At 39.9% G+C, this 19232-nt stretch overlaps 1 protein-coding gene across 1 annotated transcript in view; it reads right to left on the minus strand.

Annotated features, from left to right (window-relative positions):
* LOC119777118 (eukaryotic translation initiation factor 3 subunit H) overlaps window positions 1-19232 on the minus strand; it is an 85556-nt gene that overhangs the window by 60622 nt on the left and 5702 nt on the right. Inside the window, exon 2 of the mRNA XM_038275915.1 lies at window positions 9673-9829. Within this exon, the coding sequence (XP_038131843.1) occupies window positions 9673-9829 (157 nt within the window). The remainder of the gene's footprint in view (window positions 1-9672; window positions 9830-19232) is intronic.

The following is a 19232-nucleotide window of genomic DNA, read 5'->3' on the forward strand; positions in this document are numbered from 1 at the left end:
TTTTCCTCTGGTGAGAAATTATTCAGGAAAATTTCTTTACAGGAAACACAACACAATGATCTGCCAAATTATATTAGGTGCCGGCCAGATGGTTGTCATACATGGTTGGAGTCAGTAGAGTGTCTTTTAAATGATTTTGTTCAAACTAGAGATGAAAACTCTGATACTTGGATCATTATTGATTAATTAGCCCGATCAGATATTGATCATTTGATATCAAACATTCAAGCCGGCGCACTTTACATGGAAGTTCTTTCTTTTTGCTACTTATTTGTTAATAATTAATACTATAAAGTATATTGATATCTGTTAATTTATTATTTTCTGTCAAGACTTAAGCTTTCACTCACGTGGCAAGATATACGGTTCCTCCATTCAACAGTTAAATAGGATCGGTATCGGATATCAGCTGATTTGCTGATATTGGACTGAATAAGAAAAAACTGGATCGGTGCATCTCTAGTTTAAACATTTTGGGTTGCAAAAAGTTGTAAATATGTGTTTTTTACATAAAGATTTAAATCACAGTTTGAGTCTTTTAATGGGGCATGTTGGTCTAGTGGTTAGAGCAGTGCTTGTGCTCTGAGAAGGTTGCAAGTACCCGGTTCGATCCCTACAGCCTGCATTCTGGGTTCCTGAGCAAGACCCTTAACCCCACACTGCTCCCCAAAGGGGATGGATTAAATGCAGAGAGTTAATTCTCCATTGTGAGGCAAGTAAAGTTCAATTTCTATCTAGTAAATAAAGGTAATTTAGAACATTCTGCATTTTAACTTTCAGCTCTTATCTATTTTGGAAGCTACTTGATCTGCAGCCTGTTGGAGAAGTAAGGGTCCATATTAAGCACACATTGCTAATGCTAACTGTTAAGACTCTTGAGAGCTAGCGTATGCTGAGAAATGAGAAAGAAGCTCAAACTTTCAGTTAAAGATGAAGTAAGGGACCATTAGAGTTTTTATTATATTTTAATGCTAATAAACCAGATGTCCACAAACATTTTTTACTTTTGAAACTCAAAGCAAGAGATGATGTTTTTTTTTGTTTGGGATATCAGTATGTGTGGCGTCCAACTTTCCATCAATAATCATCTAATCGTCTAATAATAGCCTTCTAGATCATAATGGAGTTCAATCTATAAGTGTCCTTAGATTGCAACCCCTGCTATGTCTTTATATGACTGACACCATTCTTGATGCAGGAGGGGGGAGGCCATAAACATAAATAATGAGTACGGCCCCATTAACAGGCAGAGAGCTAAAGAGAAAATATTTTACCTTGTTAGAGATATTTCCAACAACAGATGGTTGCACAGCAGCCTTACTGAGCAAATCTGTTTTATGTGAAAATCAATCTTTAGCTGATTACAGAAGCAAAGTAAGCCTTACAGTAACCTAATTTGATGCAGGGCTGTCAATAACTCACTCATTGTATAACATATGATAATTATGTGTGCTGAGCCACACCTCATTAGTTCTGCCATTGGTAAAGTTGGTCCCTTTAAACAGTGAAAGCCAGAATAAGGACAAATGAGAGCAGATTTCTGTGTAGGAAACTACCCACACGCTGCCATCCTTTTAGAACTGGGTCAGTCTGGCCCGTCCAAACAACCACTTATAATCGGACCATAATTTTAAGTGATGTGCCATCTGCTTTTATATTCTTCGGGTCGAGTGGCAACATACTTTTTTCCCTGATCGGCTGGCATTTAACCAACAAAAAAAACACGCCCCAGGCAGGTCATGCTAAAAAAGACAAACGTCTTTTATACCCCTAAAATAAAAAGTGATGATCTGTTTAAGGTTAAAATAAAACCAAATATGAGGAGATGGAGAAATATGGACAAATGATGCAGTTTAAATGTAAACATCACTTCAGAGGCTGAATGTTTTTTTCTAAATTTCACGGCTTTCTATTAAAAATCCATTTACAACTGATTAAGACAACAGCTCTAAGACACAGAAGATGAGCTTGTATTTAATGCGCATGTCTCATGGGGGGTAAGTGGAGAAATATAATGAAAACCTTCTGCAGATTCATTCATGCCAACGTCCTTAATAATCTCCCTATACCAGGATACCAATTCTTGGTAATGAATTGTCATTGATCTTGCAACAAAAGGCGAGGAATGAGTATTTTATTAACATGCTCCTCGTGTGCTTCTGTAGCTCCAAATGCCTGGGGACTCACTGGTTCTACACATCTCCCACCATACATTTAGTCAATGATAGAAGGACAGAGTGTGCAAGGGCACGACAGATAGGAGGACTGCTGTTCAGCCAAGGTTCTTTCCTCTACTTTTTCATTGTTTTTCCTTTTTTCTCCCCCTCTCCCTTCTGAGGCTCATTCTGCTGCGTGCGCTCAGTTACTCGTTTGTCTGCTTTTCGCTCATTTTGGTCACAACCGCTGCCTTCGACTGTCCTAAGATCACGGCTCCACACTGGCACCTGTTGATGGATCAGCGGCATAGCACATTTACACGCACGCACACAGAAACGTGCCAACTTGCAAACAATGAGAAAATAAAATTCATAAAACAAAGTTATATATTCACAAGGCTGTCAATCCAAAGCATTGTATGTTGGAGACAGATAGCAGGAGTCATTTTTATCTGTAGAGCCTGAAGCAACAGGGATTCGGTGTGAGATGATTCAGCTTTACACACAAATCGTGATCCTGACAAATACAGAAACACACGGGGTGAAACACATGCAGACCTTAAAGGCAAACAGTATCCAGGAAACATGATGCTGCCAGGAAGGAGAGCGTCAGCTGCTCGGTCCAGACTCTCCGCATCTAACGGTTCTAGCTGGAGGTTAATGATTAAGCCGCTAAGCATCAGAGTTAATAGAGCCAGAGCTGCAGCAATAGAAAGACACCTTCAGAGATTCTAGTGGGAGGCTTGCAATGCAGTTTTTATAAAACCTCCCCCTGAAACAGTCAGGCTGGAAGAGCAGGTTAAGATGATGAACCATAAGGAGGCTTTGATTGACAAACTCCAACACTTTAAACAACCAGCAGAGAGGGCTTACAAATGTCCCCTGGGAAGGCTTAGGAAATCTTAAATCTGACCAGATGTTCTCCACCTAGAAGGACTTAGGCTGTCAAAATCAAACATGAAAAAAGAAGCAGCTTTTTATAAAACAGGGCTGCAGATTACGAGATGTTTAGTCGCCTCTGCAACTAGAAATCTTCGTTGGTTTAACAGTGTCCATGTTTGAAAGTGTGTTTTAATTCAACAGTTAGAGCAAAAAAAAATATGCAAGAAATTAAAGAATTTAGTAAACGAGTGCTGTGTGGCAGAAAAAAACTCCATCGGGGATTATTTCAGCAGGCTACTGCTTTATTAATCCCCATGGTTGTTTGATGTTGGGTTAAAGGGTTTCAGCAAAGTTACCTTTTTACAGCATCCAACAAATACAAACAAAAAATGTCCAGCATTAAAAATGACCTAATATGGAGGCACAGCGGTATGAAAATGTGAAGAATCCTCAGGTTAACAGGGGGTTACTGCATCAGATTTTTTCCATGGATTGAGGTGTTGATGTGACCTCACTACAGCAGAACAGCAGCTCTGACCCTGAGCAGCTGCCCTCTGATGACTCGCTCGTCAGACACACAGTGGTTCACTTAGGAACCAAATAATTAAATGACTTTTTTATTAGAGATGCACCAATCCAGTTTTTTTCTGATCCAATCCAATACCTGGGGTGAGCGTATCTGCCGATATCAGATATCGATTAGATTCAACTGTTGAATGAATGAACTATATATGCGAGCAAAGGATTTAGTCTTTACATTAAAATGGTTAAAATGGGGAACATACTAACAAAGATTATAAATATGTTTTACGTGGTTTATTAACATATAAGCAGTAAAAAGAAAGAAATCATGACTGATTAAAATCAATCATGCATTATATGAAATTCAATTAAATTAAAATTGGATGACAGCTAGCCTGTATTATCTTCACACTCCGGTACGATGATTTACATTAGTTTTGTTTCAGTAATATATCTTTAAAGAAAATTACGAAACAAGCATTAACTTTGAAGACCAAAACAATCACGCAAAGTGTGCCTCGTTTCTCTAGACTAAAAAAATTATTTGCCATGTGTTCTATGCCAATCGATCACAAAACAGAAACGTTAAACGCATCCATTTTCCGTCACGCTTCATCCCAGCTGGGGTCGGGAGGGGTGCTGGTGCCCATCTCCAGCTGTCTACGACCCTGGACAGTTCGCCACTCCATTGCAGGGCAACTCAGAGACAAACAGGACAACCATTAACACACACACTCACACCTAAGGACAATTTAGAGAAACCAACAAACCTAACCTAACAGTCATGTTTTTGTACTGTGGGAGGAAGCTGGAGTACCCGGAGAGAACCCACGCATGGTCAGGGAGAACATGCAAACTCCATGCAGAAAGAGCTGGGCATTGAACCCAGATAGTCTTGCTGCAAGGCAGCAGTGCTACCAACTGCAACACTGAGCAGCCCAAATGTTGAAACGTCAAACATTTTTTTTTATCCAGAGTTATTTGTTTAAATATTTATTAACGATCATATGTGGGAGGAGGTAGCAGTTGGATAGTCTTTAAGAAGCTGCTTCCAACCGCCACGATTCCCATGGCCCAATCCCAAACTGGCCATGGGAATCGGCCAGTTTGACTAGTTTGACTAAACACTAGGGATGAGTATCTGCGTGTGTGTTGTGATTCGACGCGTGTCACGATACTTGGGTCATGATACGATATCACAATATTGCCATATCATTATATATTAGGATATTTTACCCAGCTATCCCAGCAAAATGAAATGTATAGATAAAAAAAGCAAGTGCTGTTTATGTTAATCAGAATCCATGTTGTTTTGGTTTTGAGTCAGTCTACGTCTTCTACTCTGACTGCCTCAACTACAGAAAAGGGGCAGTATGGCTACAACAAAGGACAACGTTGCAAATTAGCCAAAGTTCCTTAAAGAAGATTTTTTTATTTTTTAAACCAAGTGAAACTAAAATTTTCCATTTGGGGAGCTCTGGATAGAAGATATTGACAGACAAAAATGTTGTATCTTAAATACAAAATGAGAAAAAATATTTTAAGGTGGGTTGCTCTGTCAGCTAAAGACATGTTTTAGACTCTCTACAAACCAGTTAACTAATTAATGGATTATTAAATTAGTTGCCAATTATTTCTATAATTGATTAATCACATTTAATCCAATTAATTGTTTCAGCCCTAGTACACAGAATTTTTTTTTAATCGATATTAGTGACTGAAAGATCAATATCATTTTGGGCAGCCGAAAATCACAGTATTTCGGCAAATAGATTTTTCCCCACACCCATACTAAATACTACTCTTTAGCACTATAACCCGCTGTTTGTGTATTCCTGTATAGGGTCAACCACATTAAGGGCTGTCCCAAATCTCGTAGTGGGTTGGGCGAGTTGACCGTTCAGCCCTTAAATAACAAGTCTGTATCTGTGCAGACTCAAGGGAATATGGCAGCAAACTAATGGTGGAAGAAACACCTGCATTATACCAAGATTGTAAAAAAACAAACATTCTGCTTTTAAGATATAAAAAAAAATAAATGTCAATGTGCAATCCAGAACTCCACAAGTTGAAAAGTTTGAGTTTTACCTGATTTAATTTGCTAAAAAGTCTTCTTTAAAGAATCTTTGGCTATCCGTTTATTAATCAATTAACTGAAAAAATAATCAACAGATTAATCAATTTGCAAAATAAACATAAGTTGCACCCAGAAATATGTCTGGGATTCCTCTGCTCGCCATGCCTGTGTCGCTTTAAGTGCCACTGTATCGCCGCTATTCACGGCCAAGACCATGGCCAGAATATTTGGTTTCTGAAGTGCAGGCAAAGTGAATTAGTTTCAATGTAAAGGTCATAATAGCTTTGATGTTATCAGATTTCTACTGTGCATGTAATTGTACATATTGTGTTACTAAAGCAGATTTTAAAAGTTAAGCTTTTGTTTGCCAAATGCTTTAAGTAAACATTTGGAGCAGCAGAAGTGTTCTGGTACTGTTACAGTAGCAATAACTGAGGAAATAACATCTTAAGCTCTACCAAGGAAAGAAGAAGAGCATCAGCAAACAACAGGGAGGATAACTGGAATACAGATATGTTGGTTGTTTGCTTCTTTTTTTAACCTTTACTGGCACCGAGTGTAAAAAGTCTGGGATTTCAGAATCTTATCTAAAGAATCTGACATAAGGTGTCACTAGGATATTTACAATCAACAGAGATGGAAAGCTGCTTTAGATAACATTGTTAAATGCTTACTAATCACAAATAAAACACTGAAGAATTTCAAAACTGTCAGCATGATCTGTTCCTGGCTCCGTTTGACTAAAGGCGTGTTGTTACTTCTGCTGGTCTCACACATAAACACAATGTCAGCTCCGCTCATGAATAATTAATGCCGTTCATGGCAGAAGGGCTTGTTGCAAAGGTTTTTGCTGGATGTGGAAATGTTTTAAGACACTTTTACCAACACTGAAATTTATTAAACAAAAGTCAGGATAACAGCAGCTCTTTTTAAAGTACTGTTCCAAAGGCACCAGCGAATGATTTAGCAGACAACGCTAATCTGGATGGGATCCCAAATTAGACCTGGCTGAGAGCAGAGCAGCTTCTGGTGTGTATAAATGCATTTATGAAGGAATCCGTGACTGACTGCCGTCATTTGGGTGAATATTTTTGCTGAAATGCACGACTTGTCAGCAGAACATTTGGAATACCCGTTTCTGCAAAGATAATGTGTAAATAACAAAATAAAAGGACCAGCAGAAGCAATTTGGACATAAGCGTCTCAGATTCTAAATATTCATAGATTTGCCAAAGCCTCTCTTTGACAGCGTGAAAAAAATTGCTTCAAGTAAATGGCTGCAGACTGACCCAAATGTAACTGAGGTGTACGGATGTTTTTAGATGTGGATTGACGTAATGTGATCGAAAATTCCTCTGAAATATAAAATTCCTAACCATCAATTTTTACTCTAACATTTAAAGTCAGATTCTGGCTTAAGCAAAACACTTTAGCTGTGCCTTTTGCTGCAGGTCTGCAGAGGGTCGAGGCGGCCCACTCCAACAGCAGCACAGACGAACAACTAACAATTAGCAGGACACAGATTGTTGACTGGCCCAGCTGGTCAGATGTTTGCGTGGGTAGATCATTCAGACTGAAGTACAGGAACAAAATGACCTTATGTACAGACATAAAATCAATTTTCTGTGATGCAGCTGATCAACAGTTTCACTTCGTTCCATGTCCCGAGCTTTGATTTAGTCTCTGAACATCACAGGAATCGTCTGTTGGACGACAAGAAAGCAGCAATTTGTGGTGTGATCTAATACAGAATGTCATGTTCTCATTTAGGAGAGCAAAAAGTTGGCAACAAGGACAGAAACATTTTGGAAATTGGTGCTGCGCCGTCAAGTAACCTGGAGCCTGTCACCTTTTGCAGATGGATTAGGATCCCTGTAGGGAGGAATTCTGTCCTAACTCGGTAAATCTGCCAGGATTCACAGCGAGGCTCTCGTCGCTGAAGCCCTCGTTAACTTAAGAGTGACAGATGGAAAATCCGGCTCATCAAAAGTCAACATCCCAACAAGCTGTGCCTCCCACTGATGCAGAAACACACACTGGGCCGGCCTTCCTTCCCTACACTAATGACCTTTAGCTATCCCTGGTGAATGTGCATCCTTGCTCAGTTTTTGGCGGTTGCTCATTAGTAGTAGAAACCTGTTAGGTTCTCCTCCCTGTCCACCTTTCCTTGCAGCTGTTAGCCCCCCCCCCCCGTCTAAGACAAGTTTTAGCAGCTTCTGTTGCACTTAACTGGGAGAGGGGACAGGAGAGCAGCTAGATAAGAGAGGGGCAGAGGTCTGAGGACGTGGCAGCTGGAAGTTAGGAAGGGAAATGGAGGATTGCAGATAAGAACTGAGTGAAAACCGAAGCATGTTCACACCTCCCACCCTTACAATGATAGTGTAGGACACCTGGCACATGGTGAGCCTAGTTAGAGTCAGTCATCTTCCTAGAACTGGGCAACTCTTACATTAAAGTATTCACACCATCTACATATATCTAATTGGTCCCAATATGTAAATAAAAGTAAGATCTCAGATGGGTTAGATGAAGCTTAAACTCAACTTCTTGAGTTAGAAAACTATGCAATATAGCAGCGGCAGCATAGTACTGTGGGGATGCTGTAGCAAAGGAGAAGCTATTCAGAGTTGATAGAAGGAGTTATATCTAGAACAATCCAGGAAGAAAAGCCATTTTAAGCTGCGAAAGAGGGGCTGAGATTCACCTTCCAGCAGGAAGATGATCAGAGGAGTCCACAGTATGTGGCTGTGTCTGAACGTCCGCCCTAATCACTATATAGGGCACTATATACTGTTTACGTCATTTTAAATTAGTGTCCGTACGTATAGTGGAGAAAAAAAGTAGAGGATTCAAATTTTCTTGCAACGCAACTTGAAAAGTAGTGATCATCCACGGTCACTAGACGAGCAGATATATCCCAGAATGCTTTGCGAGGAGAGCTCAAATCATGGGATTTGTATTTATAGTGACAGTGGCAACAAAGATGGTACCAAAAGCAGTGATCATCTGTCCGAACGGTTAGTTAACCGAATTCACTATAATGTCCACTATAGAGTCTCCGCTCTATATAGGGATTGAAGGATTTAGGAGTTAGGATGTTCGGACACAACCAGTGACTTTGATGATAACACAGGGAGCTAATCAGGCTGTCTGAAGCAGGACCTTATCAGAGACATACAAGACAGCGCCCCCTTCAGGACTAGAGAGTAACATCCTTGGTTCAGATCAAATATAAAGTCCAAACCATACTACAAAGAATAGGTGGTAAGATTGAGCATCCACTTTGACTTGGATGCAAATTTAGGCAATAACATTCAGATTTTTTGTTGTAAAAATTACAAAAAATAAAACTAAATATGCAATTCTGCTTGATGTTTTATTCCATTAAGTCCTAACTCAATACATTTACCTTACAGCTTTTAATTTGGTAAAACTGGACAAAGTCTGAGGGGCTGGGGATACGTTTGGAAGGCCATCTATAATAAAACACCCTAATATTCAGCAAGGTGACACGATTTAACCTCCAACTCTCACGGTCTGACTCTTAAGCAGCTTAACGCAAAAAGAGAAGGAGGGAGAGCTAATACTCAACCGAGCATCAGTGTTCAGTGAAAACTTATTTTGAGCAACTCTCGCTCCATTTTGTGAGCCAGCAATGATAAGATTCAAAGACGATAAACGTTTCGACCCTGCTGTCACTCAACATGATCAGATAAACTATTCAAGCTTTTACAGGCCAAATAAAAAAAAAAACATATTTCCCACGGAAACGTTTCAAATTAATGTTTCCACTGCCATCTGCTATATCAACCCCAGAACTCAGAGCTAATTAAAAACCTAATCATCCCAATTTGCGGTTTATAACGGCGCGCGGCGGAATTTAAATGACAAAGAAGCTGCTATCAGTAAAGTGGTGAAATGTTAGTGAAGCATTCAAATATGATGATCTCATCAATTTATCATCAACTGTCACTGCAGACCACGGGGCTCCACGGCTTCACCGAACCCCCCCTGCAGAGAGCGGTTTCAGCTTACCTTCATCAAAGTCTGCATCATCCTCGGTGTGCTGGGGGAAGGGGAAGCAGTTGGTGATCTCCAGCCGGTCTTCGACTACCAGGCCCAGCAGGACGCCCTGAACCACCTCGCTGCCCTGGCCCTCTTCCTGGTAGTGCTTAATAATCCTCAACACCACCTGCGACAACAGAGGAAAAGAGAAGGCAAACATCACTTCCAAGAGGAAAGGACGCCATGGAGGAGGGAGTTTTGTAGATCTTTTCATTTTTCTTTGCAAGAAATAAATAAATAAATACATTTCTGACCATGGGTCTAATTTCCGGCCATTTTCCTACTTTATTTTCTGATTCATGTGATCAAGTTTAAATACATCTCTGCTCGACAGGTTGTTTTATCCTGATTAATGCGATTAAGAGTATTTTTGTTCACAGGCTGCATTTTCAGAGACTGAAAACGCTTGTATCTACCTGATTTTCTGCACACTGGGTTTTACTGCAGCACAAACAAATTAATGGATTTAATTAACATAACAGAAGCAGAGCTATGCCATAAAAAAATGCAGAAAAAACAAATGACCTAATCACGTAATAGTTGCTCTGTGAAAGTTATCTATTTTTCAATGTGAATCCTTTCATTAGGAGCCCCTTAAACATACACAGCATTTGTGAAAGGAATACATTTCCAAAGCATGTTGAAAAATTTAAAACAAAGAAAACATGAAGAATTATGTAGGAGCTCTGATGACTACTTCACTTAGACGACCATGAAATGTTAATAAGCGGCGCGGGGAATCCATGTACACCAGCTTTTTAAAACAAAGGAAGCATTTTAATCTGTCAAAATGTGACAAACATGTCGGGACTTTGCGGCACACACAACATGACACACAAAAAGTCCCCTAATGCAGCTTCTCCCGATGGCTTCCAAGAAAAACCAACATCCAGATACGTCCGAAGCCGACAGTAGAAACCACTTAACTGCATCATGTTAAAAAAAACTGCTCAGTGGGACACTTCTTTCTTCACCATTTTTATGTATATAATAACAGTCTTTATTTTTAGTTTTGAAGTTCCAGTTTTCATTATCAATCTTATGCTATACTTCAACTTTAACAGATCTTTGCTAAATAAATTGTATTTGGTGAAATTTCTAAACGTTTTTCCTTTTTGCAAACGCACAGATTTCAGATAATTTTATTTGAATTTTACATGACTAATCAACACAAAGCAGCGCATCGTTTTGATAACTTTTTACTCTTAATAAAACCCATCCAATCATTTGTCCCAAAAACTCACAAAATTAGAAAATAGGAAATGTTTGTTAAATCCTCTGACTAAAATGTTTGCTAAATATCATTACCAAGAGTCTGCTGAATGTGGTGACAGAGTGAGGGTCAATCATTAGAAGAAAAAATTAGGTATGCTAGAACAAAAGGGTGGGACGTAATGCAGGATAAAGGAGGAGAGCCACTGAAAATATTTTTTCCTCTAACTTAAAACAGGTCCCAAATTTTCCAGAACCAAACAACGCAGGATCCAAATCAGTCAAAACCTATAAAGATAAAACTGCCTTTGGAAAGTTCCCTCTACATTGTAAACAGGGCCAGGCTCTGCAAGCAGCACATGAAGATGTCCAACCAAACCAAACTAAGGATGGATAAACTTGTAGCTTTTGCAAATGAGTGCAATTTTAGAAAAGTCAATTTTCAAATAGTAGAGGCTCTTTAATTCTGGTCACATTTAACAGGAGTAAAGCAACAACTTTCTTGTTCCATCCTTTAGGTGGAAATATGCTTTAAGTGGGTTTGCCACTATACAGAAAAGAGAGCTGGATGCAAGGAGAGTCAAGCACTTTTCAATGGAACACTATCAGTTGGTCCTGCAAACAACTCAAACTACCACTCATTTATTTTGGGTGACAAAAGTTTGCAACATTTTTTAAAATGTCGGCTTTTCAACTAAAGAAAACTAAAGTGTCTGTAATGCTTTCCAGTGATCATTTTATGGTGACCTTTTTGTATTTGGTTTGCCGATACAGGGCGATTGTGTTTTAGGTTCAGCTACAAGTTTGTTGTAGTGCCACTTTTAGTTACTATTGATTTATAACAAATGCGACATATGGGCTTGTCCAGGTGGAGGAGTTCACCACGGCCAATCAAGGTGCTCCCACTCTAACGTGGCCACGTTTTGTTTAGAGCTAAATCTCCACTACTGTTTCACTAACCTGCTGATCCTCACGTGGCTTTGATATTAAACTCTGGTTTGCAATAGAATGAGGCCACACATCTGGAAAGTACCTGATACAGTTAACTTCTACCTACACAAAGGAAACAAGAATAAACGAACAGTGAACGTCTTCCCCATCAAATCTTTAGTGAAAACAGAGACCATCAGAAAAAATATTCAAACAGAAACTATCTGGCTGATTTAAATTCATCATAAGAATAATTTTAAATGGACGATTCATCGTTTTATTGTTTATTGTGATGCGCTTCAACAAAAACCATGCTAATTTCAGAGTTAAACCAATTCGCTAAATAAATTACTAAGATAACTATATGCTAATTTAGGAATTAAATAACAGGAGTATACAGCCTTTTAAAAAAACACCTCCTGTTTATCCAAATCTGTAATAAAAATAAATACATTTTGCATTTAAGATGAAAAACTTTCATCTGTAAATACGCTCCATTTGAAAGTCCTCAGAGCCATGAATTAAGTTTTCCCTACATGTTTTATACACAAGGCATTATAAATGTACTAGAAACTTTTTTCTTTAAATAATTTATTGAGGCATGTTAATTTAGTAGGATTATCTCTTCCTAAATGAATTAAAAAACAAACTAGATTAGTCAGGGTCTAAAATAATGAACATAAGCAGCCCCAGCTAGCATTAAATATAAGGCTGAAACAATTAATCAGATTAATCCTAATATATATTTATTTATATTCTGCATTAAATACTTTTTCATCAGTCAGTATGCTCATTCCAGAACTCATCAAGAGGAAAAGTTTTATTTTCACCTTGTTTAAATCTGTAAAAATAATCATCTTTAAGGAACTTTTCTCTCTCTGACTATTTATCGATTATTTAAAAAATAATCAACAGATTAGTCCATGAGCAAGATAATCATTAGTTGCAGCCCTAATATATTTTTCTAATATAATTTTCCTTTAGGGAACCAGACCTGATCTCTATTCTCTAACATAGTTTATTTGGGGGGGAAAAAATGCAGTTTTTGGCCGGTATCTGCAATATGGCTGCATAAACAAAGCAGATATATAATGTCTTTACTTTAAATGACCAACATGGAGACCCATTATATCCACTGTAAGATCAAGGCTCTATTTAAAGCTGCTGTTTCCTCCATAAAACATGTCAGCTATAGTTTCTTCATGCTTTAAACTCCTCACACCTATTCAGACCCCAAACGAACAGCACTAACACAATGAGATAATATTTATCGTACAAATATGTACAAATATACAGTGATATGCAGGATAATTCTGTCACATATGTCACGGCCTTGTTGCTTCATCTTTAAACAAACTCTCCTTTGGTATTTGAAGAGGACATGTTACTATGGCGATGACAGATGGGAGGAGCGATGGAGTAGGAAGCACCACCTGCACACCCCGTCCCTCCGTATCAGACATGAATGAGCACAAAAGGCCAGCTGCTGTTCAGCACCACTTCAGGAGGAAATGACAGCATCTATAGGATCTTCAGGGGAAAACACTAAATGTATAGTTAGAGACCTTTGAACATATACTCTGATATTTAAGGGCCACCATACCTGATATCAATAAAGCTCATTTATCTCCATAGGAATTTCATTTTTAAAGTTGAGCCTCTAAATCAGTGTCAGTTACAGCAACAAGGGTGAACTTCTTCACATACAGACAAGATCGCAAACAATATGTGAACCAATTAAGGAACATAGAGGCATACAAGTGAGAAAAAAAAGAAAAGCCATGCAACCCATTGACATGAGAAGAAAGTGGTTAAAAGAAAAAAGGCTGAAAAGCACAGTGTAGACAGGGAGAGCATAAATCACAGTGATAAGAGTGTGGGCAGGTCGCAGTAAGAGGCATTAATAATACACACATATGTACCATGGAGCGGGCGGCTGTTCTGCACCCATGATCACAACAAAAACAACCAGCAGCACCATAAGGGAGCCCTTCCTGGTTACGACGCCCCACCCCCGCTCACACACACCGGGGCCGTCCGGGGGAGATGATTTATTTTTGCGGCGTGCCGGACTTGTCATGCAACAAGTTAAGAGCTGGGGGCAGTGAGGAAAGCGACGATATGAGGTGGAGCAGAGAGAAGAACAAATCTCATTCCCCGCCAGCATGGCTGCCCCCATTTTGTTTTTACTGGGAGGGAGGAAGGTCGGAGCGATAGGTTGAAGTGGGCAGAACTGAGAGTGAAAACACAACAAATAGATCTCCACAGGGAAAAGGTGGTTCTGTTGGGTGAGGAGAGAGCTAGAAGTACAGTGAAAATGCTTGACAAAGGGTGGCTGGGGTATCTGTGTCAGACAGGTGTGGCAACAACAACAAGGGGGGAGGGTGGGGGGGGGGGTATCACTCTGCTCTCCTTGTGCACCTGTTCAACCTTTGCCTCCATTTTTCTGCCATCTACTAGCTTTTCTACTCCTCCATCTCAGCAGAGAGAGCAGATATGCTTTCAGCTATCTTAACTCCTGGCGATCTCTCCATCACGCACTTAAAAGGCATCCTTCTGGGAACAGAAGGACGGGGGTAGACTGAAACCGTCTGCAGGAAGGTCAAACAAAGAGAACCGCGTTCAAGTTGGGAGAAATTCCTGAGTCTACAGAAATGCTTCAAAGGCGGGGACGGAAGAGGCGTCCGCTGTGTAAGGAACGGGAAGGAAGCAGCAGTTAGGAGGGCAAATGCCACCAGCTGTATGCAGCATGCACCCACAAAAAAAATAAAAAAAAATTTGTCCAACTCTCTCCAGGATCCATCTTTAATTCCTCCTCAACCCCTCGCTCTCACAGACAGAGATTCATTGATCTAGCTCACCAGCAGCTAACCCAGCCAGCTCACCTCATGTGGAGAGCCCCCAGTTTGATACGTGGAGGGCACGTTGTAAATCAACAAGCTTAAAATTGAATTGTGCACAATCAATCGTGATCCAAATCTCCCGTTGGCTGCCTTTAATTCTGATCATAAATCTTCTCTCACTTGCCAAAAAAAAAAAAAGCTCATATCTCTGCAACAACAGGCACAAATTATGAGAAAAATGAACAGGAAGAGAGATACTCCTCTGATAAGTTCGCCCTCCTTTTTCTTTTTTTTTAAAGGAATGTGCCAGTAGTTGGACCAACGGTACTTAACGGAGCGATCATTATGTGCCGGATTAAGTTGTGGGTGAAGAATCTCACTTCGCCTGCTTTATGGGGATCCTCCATATTTGTCCACATCTGGAATTCAGCGGTAAAACCACCGTAAAGACCCCCCGGGAGGGGAACACATCCTTTAATTAATTCGAGCGTGCAAACCACAAAACCCCGCTCCTCTGCTGATTGTTCGCCGCCGCTTCGTTTCGATTCGAGCAAAGACACTTGAGCACAATGAGATGACACCTGGTATGAAGTGGCTCACAGCGGCATGCAAATTAAATTAGAAATACGCTTTAAGTGTGTGAAGAACACAATTCTAAATATTCTACACATCATTCAGTTTCACACCCATTTCGTCCGTGAAGGTACTTAATACAGGTGCATCTTAACTTAGAAAAAAACAATCAACCTGAAAATAAATGGAGTGATGGATATTAATTTTTCCGTTTAGAAATAAAACACTTTAAAGCCTCAAAATACTGTTTTCCTTACAGTGAAAATATGTCATAAGATTAAAAATACAATGAAACTTATTACAGAGCTTTAACAGAGAATATCCAGGCACATGACGGAAAGTTTAGTCGCAGAAAAAAAAGTGTAGCTAACTTTAACCCCTATAGAAAATGAATAAGGCATGGTAAGCAGGAAGATTAGAGACACTGGGCTGGACAGTAACTCTATATAAATATACACTAACCGGATACTTTATTAGGCTGTCAAACTGCTTGTTAATGCAAATTTCTCACTAGCCAATCACATGGCAGGAACTCAATTCATTTAGGCATGTAGACATGATGAAGACCATCTGTTGCAAATCAAACCAAGCATCAGAATGTGGAAGACAAGTGATTTTAGAGCAGGGCTGGGCGACAAATCGAATTTAAAGGTACACTATGCAACCGGTGTTGATTTTCCAGTGAGGCTCCCTCCAGAGGGCGAAAGTAAAAGTGCACTGTCGTAAATATGCTCAGCTGTTCTCCTGGTTTCTCCGTCAAGCCAGGCGCGGTTGTTTTGAGCTTAGCAGCGAATGACTAACGCTGCGTTCACACTGGACGTAGCTGGCGCGACAGAAGCAGCGAGTTTACATGCAAAGGTCCCGCGGCGCGTTTTGAGCTGCAGGCGCAGCACGTCTGAGCGGCTGCAGCAGCGCGTCGGGTGCGTTTAACGCAGGGAGAGAGACACAGCGCTGATGATCACTGCTCTTAAACAGTTTATTGACGCCTAAATTAACTTAAAATGCAGAAATCTGCCGGCAGAATATGCAGTTTGGATTATTTAGATGAAAAACACCTACCAGCTGCCGCGGTGAACCGCTGCTGATGAAGGGATCCATACTGTCGGCGCATCCCTGGTATGTGGGGGTCTGAGCGGCTCCGACAGAAAAAATATTGAAGGCAGGATAATAATCTGAATGAACTGACTGCACTGATTACGTTTTCAGGTGTATTTTCTCACTTAAAAACATATTAAAACTACTTTATTCCCACTGATCACAGCAAATATAGCTGCAAGGCAGAGAAAGGATAGTGAAGCTCCGCCCAACGCGCCTCAGACACACTTTTGCAGCCAGAGCAGCAAAGCTGCGCGTCAGTACTAATTGGTACAAGCAGCAAAAATGAAGCAGCAGATGCGATTTTGCTGCTTTTGCTGCGTGAACGTGGCATAACTGCACAAAGATCGCCACTGTGCTAGCAACGAGAATGCTTTTAACTGGGGGCGTGTAGCAGTTCTCGCCGTAAAGCAAGACTGACTCTCACAAGACTTCTGAGCCTGTGGGTGCGGGTCGGTGCTCCTGCAGTTGCAAGTGCAGTATTTCCCCCACAGACCACCAGGGCGGCCGAGAATACCTTTGTTCAACCTGAAATGACTCATTTAGTCATCCATAACGTTATGGAACACATTAATTAACTGAAAAATGTTGCATAGTGTCCCTTTAAAAAAAAAAAAAAAAAAAAAAATATATATATATATATATATATATATATATATATATATATATTTTACTTGCGCATTTGCTTCCACTGCCTCTTTTCTCCTTACCCCCGATAGCATGCTGGACCGTTTACTCACGCCATGGCCGCTGCTCATTCTGAACAGTTGGTACCGAGCCATGTTTCGTTGATTATACGGAAGTGATTCGATGTGCCGATGTGGTGCACACTACAATAGTGTGCAAGGTTTGTTGAAATATTATCAAAACAAAGACTAACAGCACAACTAACTTGTTTCAGCATCTCCGGCTAAGTCACCCCACAGAATAGGAGCAGCGCTCGCAGCTTTGGGAGTGCAGTGTCGGTAGCACAGGCAAAAAAAAAAAACATGACAAGAAAAACTACAAACCCTGGCTGCCTCATTTTCTAAAGCACTGCTGTACGACAAGTGTGCAGTGGAAGCAGATGACAGACGCTTTAGCTGTTCATATAGGGATGGACATGGACGTGAGGTACGAGGGCAAAATAGGTTTAGCGCCACCGCAGCACGGGAGTCAGAATTACTTCCTGGAGCAAATGGATAAAAATAGACCACAGAAAAAAACAATAAAAACGATCGATACTCTTGCAGACGTGCCGATGCATCGGATCATCGGCTGTTGAATCGATGCATCGATACAAAGCGATTATTATTTACACCCCTACTTGCAACTATTACAGACCTTTGATCCAGCCGATCTCTTCAGCCCTACATGAGTTTAGCTGTGCATTACATCAACATGGGCTTTCAACAGCTGCTGTTTACAAACCACCTACTTCCCAAAAGATCAATACAAATTACTGAATGTTTGATAAATTGCATATTTCAGAAAACTGAGCTTTTTTTCTTGCACTTGTACGGAATATATAGGTGTACATTTTTTACCGATAAAAAATCAGTACAATTATTGTTGGGTGAACATTTGTGTCACTTGCACAAGATTTATGTTATGAATATTTAAATTTACATTTTTGTACGTTTATTGTTGGCTAAATATCTGTTACTTTGCACAATATATTTTTGAATAGAGTAAACCTACTTTAAAGTACATGCATGTACATTTTAGTACTTCAGTTAAAATCGATTAAAGTCGTAATCATCAAAAAAAAAAAAGAAATGGAGAATTAATTTTTTAGCCATATCGCCCCAGGCCTATTTAAGAGACGTTGAACGTGTCAGGGTTGTTGGTGCTAGACTAGCTGGTCTATTTCAGAAACTGCTGATGACGCCAGAGGAGAATGACCAGACTAGTTCGAGCTGATAGAAAAGCAACCATAACTCAAATAACTTTACAGCTGAGGTCCGCAGAGGAGCAACTCTAAATGAATCCTGAGGATGATGGGCTACAGCAGCAAAAAATCCACACTAGTTGCCAACTAAGTACAGGAAACTGAGACCATCATTGGTACAGGATCACCAAAAGTGGACAGTGGAAGAGTTGAAAAACGTTTCCAGGTCTGATGAGGCAACGGTTTCTGCTGCAACATTTAGATGGTAGAGTCAGAACATGAAACATGGATCCATCCTGCCTTCAACAGTTCAGGTTGCTGCTGGTGGTATTATGGTATGGGGGGTATTTTCTGCTCACCGACTGACCATCATGTTAACGCCACAGCCTTCTGCTGATTGCTAGATTACACAGAGACTATATCACAGCTACCGTCCACCTCATTAAAATGACGGGACAAACAATCTGCCAGCATGTGGAAGCGACATACCCAGTCTCTCCACGATAGTCTTATATTGGAATTGAATGCATCATTCTTTTGCTTCCGTAACTTAATAAGTTCTTGTTTTATTATAACTTATAAGTTTACTGTGTAAGTAAACTTTCTTGTTTATTCAGCAAGTATTTATTACAGCTGGTACAATAAATTAGTCAAATACATTTTTTTACACAATTCCCTTCATGTTATGGAAAACATCCTCGTGACACAAGATTAAACTTTTTAGATTATCAATAAGATTATTTAACTTTAAGTTAATTCATTAAAAAATAACTGGGAAGCATCCATAATTCAGAAATATGTCCAGGTATCTGTTGTAGGCCTCTGCAGTTTCTCAGAGGCTTTTGATATGTTTATATCGATATTTGATTTAAATTATCTCAAATAAAATAAAGAACTATATTGTGATAGAGGTATGGGACATTGCTAAAAGCATCTTAGGACCTCACCGATTGGTGTAATGCATCAATGTAGTAACCAATGCTGCCTTTTAAAATCGGTCTTATGTT

Source organism: Cyprinodon tularosa, unplaced genomic scaffold (assembly GCF_016077235.1).
Source record: "Cyprinodon tularosa strain WSP-4 unplaced genomic scaffold, ASM1607723v1 ctg98, whole genome shotgun sequence".
NCBI classification, from domain to species: domain Eukaryota; kingdom Metazoa; phylum Chordata; class Actinopteri; order Cyprinodontiformes; family Cyprinodontidae; genus Cyprinodon; species Cyprinodon tularosa.